Genomic DNA, 11,196 nt, shown 5'->3' with positions numbered 1-11,196 from the left:
TGATTGAGGTGGTAGCAGTAAAAGATTTTTAAAATTTAAATTAAAAATAAAGTCAAGTAGTATTTTCTCACTGGGTTGGAATGGTTGCAGAATATGAGATTAAATATAAAGTCCTTCAATACTCTATGATTGGTGAGTGCCCAGGTACTGGTGATAGTACTATCATAAGGATAATAGATAAATACAGTTGTAAATGTAACTTTGTTTATGCAGATAGTTTTGATGTAAGGTCATTTGTATCTATAATATGAAGACATACCCAGTAGTTCACTTTTTCTTACAATTCAGTGGCCATTAACTACATAAGATAACATTTTAACTTTTCAATTCTTAAATATAAAACAATCCTTGTATTTGGTGATTTAATTATTGCTCACCTAGAACCTAATATGAGTGCTCAAAGAACATTTAAGGTATGCTGAGTGAGCTAGAGTGGTCTGTTAGTAGATGAAGTTTTATATTGTGCATTTGTCATGAGAATGCGATCCAGAGTATTTTTATAAGCATAACATACTTTATATGTGTGATAAATAGTATATAACACTATTTTTAAAAATCACCAGCATTTATCTCTGCAGGTTATCTTCCCTTCTAGGGTCTTGAAACCCATACGAGATCAAGGATTTTTCATGAAATTATGTAGTTTCAGGTACACATGTGTGTATGGATTATGTACACAAGTGTGGAAACCAGAGAACAGCTGCTCATGGCCATATGTCATCAGCTGCCCTCCATATCAGTTACTTTTGAGAAGGGCACTCTCAGTGGATGCCCATCTGGAACAGAAGTTAAAGATTGAGTAAACTGAAGAGTAGGGAACTAAACCTGGGTTCTCTACAAGTATAACCTATCACTGGAGATCTCTCCAGACTGTGTGTGTCTTATGCAAAGTCAATTAAAACTTTCCCAACAAACTTTCAGGGTAACATTATTGCCCAGGCCTACTCTAATTATGCATTAATCTAACAAAAGGCAAAACTCCTGCTAGAGATTCTAAAGCACTACTTAAAAATATTTAACACTTTTTCGGTTGCTTAAGAACCCGGTGTGGGGGAAATGTCATTATAAGGGAGTCATTTTAGCATAATTGTCATTGAATGGCCTGTCTGAATCTATAGTGCAAACAAAAGCCACATCTATCTTCCAAACACATCTGAATGAGGTAAAAAAAAAAAAAAAAAAACTATTTCATTGAAATGTTAGTGATCTATAATTTATTATACAATGGGACACAATAAAGATCCTCCTCACTTTCCTTCAGAAGAATTGAGGACAGATTAACCCATGGTTTATGTTCCTGCATTATGATGTGCACACTTATTTTCTGCTTCTGGTTACAAACTGCTTCCAGTGCACAAGACGTGACTTTTCCTTTTCTCAGAAGAAAGGAAGGCCTGGGATTCATTATCAATATCAGTAATTCACTGTCTAGAAAGATGTAAAAAGAAAACAAACAGCATTAATAAATTCACACTTATGATTTAAGTATGTGAGTGTGTGTGTGTGTGTGTGTGTGTGTGTGTGTGTGTGAGTCCATGAGCATAGGTAACGACAATGGCCACAAGTGGACCTCTGATACCTGGGAGTTGGAGTTTCACGAAGTTATGTGGTGTCTACCATAGTTATTTGGCAGTGAACTTATGTCCTGCAAGAACAGTCTATGAGCTTAAATTCTGGGCCAATAACCTATCTTGCCTTACAAAGAGAATGGTAATACTGAGATCCTGAGGAAGACTGATATAACTTGATTCTTAGTCCTACTAGCAATCAAGTTAAGGGTTATTCTCTTCTGCTTCTTGATCTAGGCATTTAAAAAACACAGTTTATTATTTAAAATACACACCTTATTATTCCTTTGAGATTTTCACAGCATGTACTTTGATCATATTTTCTCCCTGCCCCCTGTTCTTAACTCTTCCCAGATCCATCTTTCTCTTTACTCCCAACTTTGTGTCATCCCTTGCTCTAGCATCAATGTGTGTTATCCAAGAATACATGTGGAATTTTACCATACGGTGGCCAAGGACAGTTCTTAAAGAAAATTGACCCATCCTTCAGGAAGCTGACAGTTAAAGCTCAACAGATAGGAGTGGAATTTTCATGCCGAACTCCACTTTCCATGAGGGGAATTTGGTTCTACTTTAGGATTAAATAGGCCTTTTTCATGTAAAAAGCATGTTTTTATGGAAGTCACTCATTTCAAAGGTGATGATAAACATTCAGCCTGCTCATTTTAAATCTCCCAGTATCCTGGGAAAAGAAAAAAAAAAAAAAAAAAAAAAAAAAGGACTGCTTGCATATCTAAAAGTGTGGCTTTACCCAGTTGTGGCTTCACCACCACCTTAATTATGAGCAGAGCAGACCAGCAAAAAAGGTCTCCAAAGATAATTTTGAATTGAGATAGTCTTTCATTCTTGTCTCAAAAAGTATTAAGAAGTACAATTTGTCAGTTAAAACAAAACTGAGTTCCATTGTCAGCAGGAAGCAGTCATAATGATAAAGCCTCTTTCTCATTTATAATCAACAGTAGGCTAGGACTGGGGTCGGGGGCACAAAAGCCCATATTTAGACACCAAAGCAATGTTCTATCAGCGTCCCTACCTGGCATACCCTGAGCCCAACCTTGACATGCCATTCCAGAGGATGTGCTGCCCTTACCCTAGAATTCTTACCTGTATATCCAGACATTGTAGTCTCTAGCTCCCTTCTCCTTCTCTCCTCTCTGCTATTGTGTGCCATTTTTCTTTTTCTATCTCCCCCTCTTCAGGTGGTAACTCCCCTGGCCTCAATTTTTGGGGCCAGTAAACTTACCACAGAGCAGTTTCCCAATAAACTTGTCTTTAATATAATCTCATCTGCCTTGAATAAGCTCATCTCACTAGAGGCAGAGAGCAATACCCTTCTGGACTGCACATCTGAATTTTAGAAGAAAATGAAAAAAACAAAAAAACAACCAGAAACCATACCCAAAATATGTTGACAGCCAAAAACAATCTTTGGGCTCAGAGCACTAAAATAGAAACAATGAGATTGTGACTTTTTTAAGGCAAATGATGAAACAAAATAAACCTGTTATATAGTAACACATACCTGGATATGAATTTTAAATGTCTAAGCTATAATCTACAGAAACAAAGGCTGAGAATAAAAGAAAATACTAGAAAAGACACATGTCCCTGGGAGAAGAAAATAGACTTAAAAGGTGGACTTGAGCCAGGTGGAGAGAAAGAAAATGGTTAGCAGATTCACGTGAAAAGTAGGAGGGGAGATGGTTTGAGGGAGTCTTTGAGAGGAGAGAATTTAAGAGATTTTAATTGCAGTATGGAAATCTAGTTCAGTAGAAACTTGTGATTTTTATCAGGATGCAATCCTGCTGAAGTCTCCAAATAATAAGGAACCACTACTGCCCATCTTATTCCCCAAAATATCCAATACTCAGATTGAGTTTCATCCCATTGAGTTGTTAGCCAAAAAGTCACTTAGAAATCCACAAACATACAAGATTATTGTGGGAAAATAGAATACTTTCCACAAAGGGACAAAAGGATCCCACTGATGTAGCCATCACACACACAGAGGTCACTGAATAATTTGAAGTCAAACTGGTGTATATGATACCAAATGTTATTTTGCAGTGTACCTCATGAGAAAATTAAACATCAACCTATGCACAAAACCTGTGATCTATCTGTGGGGCTGCCCTATCTTTGTTTCTGCCACTGCTGTGAGATGCCAGGCTGGCCAAGCCAGCAGTGGACTGGCTAGGTAGCAAGGGGTTCAGGAAAGTTTCTGGTGACTGGCAGCAAATTCAAGAGAGCAGATCTTTTTCCAGCAGCAGTGTTACAGATCTTATGACAAAAGCTTTCAGACAATGGAATAATTCCTGCACACCTTTAATTTTGGACAGGCTGCATATACATAGCTTAGGGATGGTTCAGAGTCTGACAGCAGGTACTTCGAATTGGCTCGGCCTGAAGGCTTGGGATACCTCATCTACATATTTGGGATTGTGGTTCTGCTTGTTTTGAGCCTACCTTAAATGTAGTCATGTCCTCGCCTTAGGAGGAAGGCCCAGGGTCCTGACTGTTCTGTCCTGAGCCTACATCATGTCCTTACCTGCAGAGGAGCGACTTCTGGTGTGGCTGATCTGGCTTAAGTCTATGTCACATCCTCTCCTGTGGAAGAGAGATTTGGGGTGTGACCTCTGCTACCCGACAGAGGACTGTAGGGACTGGAGCTTCATGTTGGGGGGTGGTGACAGTAGGGCAATGAAGGCACAGACATTGCAGGGGTAAGCAGTCATTGTCTGATTTGAAGTCTAACACCATGATTTGGAATCCATATCTGATACTGCTTGGTAGAACAAAATCCAGTCTGCATAACTCAGGTACTTAAGATGACTCCTTCAAATCTCTCTACTCAGAGGTCAGGAATCCATCAGAGGAGAATGCAGGAAGAAGTGGGGAGATGGAGGTGACAGAGGTTATCAAGAGACAATGACCTTCTATAAAAAGCTCATATGAACTCACTAGGGCTGAAACAGCAATCACAGGAGTTACATAATTGGGTGGAGGTTCTCTGAATATACACCGTCACTTTAGTTTCATATTTTTATAGGACTCCTGGATGTAAAAATATGGCTGTTGTATTCTTGCACCTTCTTTGGAGGACCTTTTATTTCTCTGCTAGCTTGTCTTGTCTAACTTCCATATGCTAGCTTCTGTTTTACATTGTCATATATTGTGTTGTTATGCTTTGTGTATTTTCACAGAGGCCTGTTGTTCTTTTCTAATGAGAGACAGAAAGGGAGTGGATAAAAATGAGAGAAGAAGTAGAGAGAAACTGTAAGAGGTAGAGGAAAAAGAAGTTTTATTCAGATCATGTTGTATGAGAAAAGAACATGTTTAATAACAGGGAAAGAAAAAATACTGATAACCAATGCCAAGACACCTTAAATAAATCATACATTTTCCATCAGTTTTGGTCCAAGATGAATAATATGAATAAAAGTTTTGCCCTTGGTGGCTAGGAATGAAGCCATCCTCCCAGCCTTTGTGGAGGACTGTTGCTACAAGGTTACAAACAACCAGCTACCATTGCTTCTGGCCAAAATGCAAAGGCCTTGGAAATTTTCACTTAAGCTGTTTTCTGGTGCTGGTGTAGACTATAACACTTATACTGGGGTAAGTACCACCTGAATTACAAGATTATTACCAGCCATGGTTTTGGTTTGCCTTGCAGTTAGAATGCAGTACCCACAAGATGTCTGTCTGTTCAGCAGTTTGGCAGTCAAGAATCTTGGATAGGATGAAAGCAACAAGAAGGGCAGATTTATGGATAGTTGGTTTACTAGCTTCCTTGCACAATAAAAAACTGTAGTATCTGTAAGGTGAAGAATACAATGAGCTAAATCCAGTATAGAATGAGTCAACTCAAGTCATCAGTCTCTATAATGGAACATTACCCAAAAGCTCATGTTCTTGTCATATATTTTGCTATTCCTTTTGATAATTGTGCACACAAAAGAAATGAAATTAATCAACATGTTCAGGACTGAGAGGAGGAAAATCAAGCAATTAATGTTCTTGGCAGATTTGTCTTTATGATGCTTCCAAAGGATGTTGTGGTACTGATAGTCATTGTCTGGAGGACCCTTAAGAGACAAACGAACACCCTGTGGACATACTTGATGAATCTCAGAAATGCAAGGCACAACTCCACTCATGTCCTTTATTGACTCCTTAGGATTAAGAGTGAATAAACAATTGAGCGGTAAGAGCTATGAGAGATTCCTTTTTCTTAACCAGACCAAACTGAGTCTAGATACAATGGAGTAATGACTCATAAGAACGAAGGGTGCAAAAGTGGGAAAACACAGAGAAGTGAGGTGATTGATGTTCATCAGCCACCAACTGTGTCCATGAAAAAGAGATACAAAGCCTCTTAAGATGGAGGTAAGAGTACAGAAGGCCAGAAAAGTAGACACCACTGTGAGGATGTTCTGAGTAGCTCTGGACTCTGGGGAATTTCGGCTGGAACTGTGAGTGCTACGGGTGTGTTGAACCCTCTTCTTGTGTCTGTACAGAATGACAATCATGGAGACACTTGCCAAGGCAGTAATCACAGAAAAGAAGACTTCAGGGCAAACCACCAAAGCTGTATAGAGCAAGTCACTGATATCATCACTTCCTACAAGGGAACAATACCCAAAATCTCGGGTTCTTGTCACATTTGTGCTATTCCTTTTGATAAATGTGTACAGAAAAAAAATTAAGTTAATCAGCACATGCAAGACCCAGAGGAGGGAAGTGAAACAGCCAATGTACTTGGAAGCTTTGACTTTATAATACACCCAAAACGATTTCTTGGGACTGATGGTGAGGGTTTGGAAAACACTCAAGAGGCAGATGGTGCAAATTGACATACTTCGGCCAAACCCTTGAAGGAACAACAGGAGCTCACATTCTAAATGACTCAAGAACTCCTTCAGTCCCCAAATTGCCATTGTCTGGGGCACACCTATAGAGAGAATTATCACCAAGTTGGCTGCCATTAGGTTCATCAGAATCAAATCTGTGGGCTTTAATGTACATTCTCTGTAGTAAAGGACTAGATGGTAGAAGAAAAGGAAAAAATTCCCGAGAATTCCAGTTGCAGTTTGTGTTAGGAAAATAATTCTGATTGCCAGATTCCAGAAGACCATTTTGTGATTCAGGAGTTTTCTTCACAGTATAGCCACTGTATTTCTCTGGTCAAATGAATAATGGCCACTGTTTGTAGCCTGTGGTGAATAAGGACATCTTTAATCCATGGAGTTACTAAAAGGATATAAGATTCTCTATACACACAACTACACGGTCAACCTAGAGCACATCAAATACAAACAAACACACACACACAAACAAAAACTCTCATCCCACAAACTTTGAAAGGAGTTATCACTTCCATGCTTGGTACTGTAGGATGACTTAGCACCTCAGAATGCACATATTGACAATAGGAGATATGTCAAGTTTCCTAGAATGTGCAGCACTCAGGATAATATGATACTGGCCTATGAGAAAGGAGCCAACAAAAACACAGAATATAATACTATTCAGAACGCACACACACACACACACACACACACGCACTCACACACAATCAACTCCAGGAACAACCACAAAACTTAAATAAAGCATTCACTTTTACTTCCCACATCTACCACACTCCATTTTGACTTCACCTGAACAAAAAAATGTTTTTCAAATTGTCTTATCTATATACTCTTTGGAGCATGGTCAGTTTTCTTTAATAAAACTATACTTAATGTATACTACATCTGAAATCAAGTAATAACTAATGAGAAATTCCTAACACCACTTAGACTCTATCCCTGGTATTGTGAATGGACAAAGCTTTCTCAGTCTTTTCTCTGGTTGTGTGTTCTTGGGTTTTATATGAATTTGATCCTCTCTTTTCTAAACCCTTCAGGAACTGATGCACAGAAAAGAACCTACCTCTGTTCTGGACAGTGGGGGTCAAGATGCTAACTGTATGCTTTTGGATTCTGTATTACTGCTTGGTTGGTTTGATTCCTTATGCTAAATTCCAGTCAAGATGTAGCTTTTTCCAGGATCTTTGCCTTTAAAACCTAGATGTAAATATATTCTAGGATACTCCGTAGGAAAAATGTTTTGCTCTAGACAGTCATGAAGCCTGCTAAATACAGAATCTGGATGTGTTGAGAAAAGTGGTCTTTTTCTGTCATGAACTTGTTTTCATTTTTGATCACTAAAAATTTTTAAAATTGTATAATATATTAGAGCATTGGTTCAAGTAAAAATGTATTAAAAGCTGATGGTTATGAAAAGTTATAACACATAAACATGCTCATGTGCATGTGTGCGTGTGTGTATGCACAGGCACACATGCACACACACATACACCCCCCCCACACACACACACATGCATGTCAGGAATCTCAATGTTATGTCACTTCTAGTATGATGAAATTTCACACATTCATCCATTCCAAAAATCAGACAAAGAAACAAATTCAACATGTAAAATAGTTGTTGGTTTAAGACTCTAATTGTAAAGCCCACACACAAGTAAAATGTGGTCTAACCTTGAAAATGGGTCCACTCCATATGCAGTTTATTCCTTTCAAAAATGTAACAGAAATCTGTTTTGGTTAAAGTTGAATAGAACTCTTGAGAAACTTATAGTATTTTTCCATTTTATATACTGTGTTCCACACTATGCCTTACCTGTAAAAATGCCTTAAGAGAGTTATTACTTTTGTTTTATTAGTTCATCTTATGAACAAAGAAAGAAAAGGAAGAAATGACAAAAGAAAGGAATTTGAGGAGAGAGGAAGGGAGCGAAACAATGAAAGATAATGAAGAAAAAAGTGAAAGAAAGAAAGGAAGAAGAAGAAGAAGAAGAAGAGACAGGGTAATTTAGCTATGGTTCTGGTTGAATGGAGCTGGTCTGGTAAATGTACATGAAAATTATTATATCATACTTTGATACCATGATCCAAACAAATTCCTTTGATACTTGTGAACACTTATTCATAGTGATGTGTGAGTATACTTAAATATTGTTATAACAATATCATAAAGCTGTTGTTTATATGTTCAATGTTCCATCTGATCAACATACACATAGGAAATAGATAGTTTATGATATACACTTTCAAAAAGAAAGCATGTGAAAAACCGATATTATTGAAAGCTTTGTTTTAGTTATTGTTCTTTTTGAGATTTTCTTTATTTGTTTGTTTTTTGCATAGTCTCTCCATGTTTCCTGGAATGTGCTATATAGACCAAGTCAAACTCAATCTCAGAGATTCTCCTGCTGCTTCCTTCTAAGTGTTAGGACTAAAAACACAACTACAGACTACTAGGGAATATTTTAACTTTCTCTATATAATGAACATAGATATATGAAATGTGAGATCATTAAGAATACACATTGGTCAAGAGGACAAGTGAAAACCAATATCTCTGTATAAATGTTATTGTCATACAAATGGAGTTTAGAAATTAATACTGTGGCAGGATTTCTTTATCCTAGCTATTTGTGCAATAGCCACGGAGACACTAAGCTTTAACACAATACCTGGGTAGTTATTTGATCTATACCCAAGAAACAATTCATACAACTTATGATGCTCAAAGAGAAGGAAGCCAGAATGTGGATGCCTCAGTCCTTCTTAGAAGGGAGAACAAAACACTCATGGGAGGAAATAAAGGGACAAATATAGGAGCAGGGACTGAAGCAAAGATCATCCAGAGACTGCCTAACTGAGGATCCACTCCATATGCAGCCACTAAACCCAAGCACTTTTGCTGATGCCAAATAGTGCTTACTGGCAGAAACCTGATATAAATGCCTCCTCAGAGTCCCTTCCAGAGCCAAATTGATACAGAGGAGGATGCTTGCAGCTGACCATTGGACTGAACATGGGGACCCTAATAAAGGAGCTACAGAAAGGAGCTGAAAGGGTCTGCAGCCCCATGGGAAGAACAGAACGATCAACTAAACAAACCCACCACAGTTCCCAGGGATTAAAACACCAACCAATGAATTTTTATGAAGAAACCCATGGCTCCAGGTGTATATGCAGCAGAGGATAGCATTTTCTGGTGTCAGTGGGAGGAGAGGCCTTTGGTGCAGCAAAGGCTCATTTTCACAGTGTAGGGAAACTCCAAAGTGCTGAGGTTGAGAGGATGTTTGGGAGAAGGAACACCTTCATAGAGGCAATGGGATGGGGAGAGGGGATGGAACTGGAGAATGGAGATAAGATCTAAAATGTAAATACAAGAAATATCAAAAAAAAAAAAGAATTGAGACAGGATATTTTTCACATAAACATTTCAATGCCGTGTTCAAACTGAAACAAGTTCTGAGAACAGAGAAATCAGCATTTGTATAACAGATGACATTTTCTAAGTGCATAAAGGCATTATGCCTACACCTTAAAGCTTTTTCAAGTCTTACCTACCTCAAGTTGTTCTTCCTGAGAGAACCTGTACATTTTCAGAGGGATGACTCCTGTGGAAGAGACCTGCCACACCTGTGTAGCTCAAAAATTTACTCACAATTATTGACATCTTAAAAGCTGCTATGGCATTTGAAACTCCTTAATTGATAAAGAACAAGAACTATGTTTAAAACATGCTTGGGAATTGAGTATTTGTTTATCCACATGCATTCAATGTAGTGAAATAAAAATCAATGTAGTTGGAAAGAAACAGCGATCAGCACCCACCACAGTATATCACCACTCCTGTGTTCAGATTTATGAGGTCACCTTGTTCAATCTGGAAATTTCTTTTTATCTTCAAAGCCATAGGATTCTAAAATTGAAAGCAGAGTTTGGTCACATCCACTGAAAGAAAATATCATCACTGGTAAATACTTCCTTTATTTTATTTTGTTTAAAGTTAAATGTATAATGGTACATATATTTTTAAAAGATTTTTTTTCACTGTATGTATATAAAATGTACCATACAAACTCTACAGCCTTTCTTACCTGATAATAATGTGGATCTACAGGGAACCAAAAGACATAGATTAGTAACATAGTTTCTAACAGTGAACATAATTCTATGCCACACAGTGACTGAGACATCAAAACCTACCTTTCATGCGTCTCAGTATTGCTGGACCATCTTCTATGATCTTTCAGTCCCTTATATTCATTCATATATCCACCAGAAAGAACAACATGTTTCTAGTAATGGCAAAGAGCCAGTAAGTCAGGAAATTACTTATCTTAAATCATAAACACACACACACACACACACATCTCACATTTCTCTTATTGGTTCCTGACAATTTGTTAATTTGCATGCCTCAATTTCTTTGCTTCCAAATATCTCACACTGACAAATTCAGATTAATTTTCAGTGATATCTTAAGCCATCTTATGAGAGACGATTTCTTTCTTCCCTAAAGGCCCTCAAAGCAGGCAGTTCAGGTAGAGAGTTTTCTCTAATTTTCACAGTACCCTTAAATGGGCCATGATAAAGATCCTGTCCATACTCAATGTTAGAGTGCTTCCTTTCTACAGATAACAGGTTAGACATCATGGATGTTTTCTTCTGTACACTCTCCTCGTATATATAGCAGGTATAATTTTTGATTAATTAAGTGGATAAATGGACAGTACTAGTAACAATTTATGAAGCACTTTTATCCT

At 37.8% G+C, this 11,196-nt stretch overlaps 2 protein-coding genes across 2 annotated transcripts in view; both read right to left on the bottom strand.

The window, feature by feature from the left end:
• LOC308413683 (NACHT, LRR and PYD domains-containing protein 4A-like) overlaps positions 1–11,196 on the bottom strand; it is a gene marked incomplete at both ends in the record, with an annotated part of 667,338 nt that overhangs the window by 489,481 nt on the left and 166,661 nt on the right. The gene's annotated exons all lie outside the window — the stretch shown is intronic.
• On the bottom strand, positions 5,780–6,703 carry LOC308413900 (vomeronasal type-1 receptor 4-like; the record flags this gene model as incomplete). The annotated part of the gene is made up of 1 exon (XM_080909038.1): positions 5,780–6,703. One exon carries the CDS (start codon positions 6,701–6,703, stop codon positions 5,780–5,782), a length of 924 nt encoding a protein of 307 aa, XP_080765164.1.

Source organism: Micromys minutus, assembly GCF_963924665.1.
Source record: "Micromys minutus genome assembly, chromosome: 32".
In the NCBI taxonomy this organism is placed as follows: domain Eukaryota; kingdom Metazoa; phylum Chordata; class Mammalia; order Rodentia; family Muridae; genus Micromys; species Micromys minutus.
This window is presented reverse-complemented; position numbering and strand designations above follow the sequence as displayed.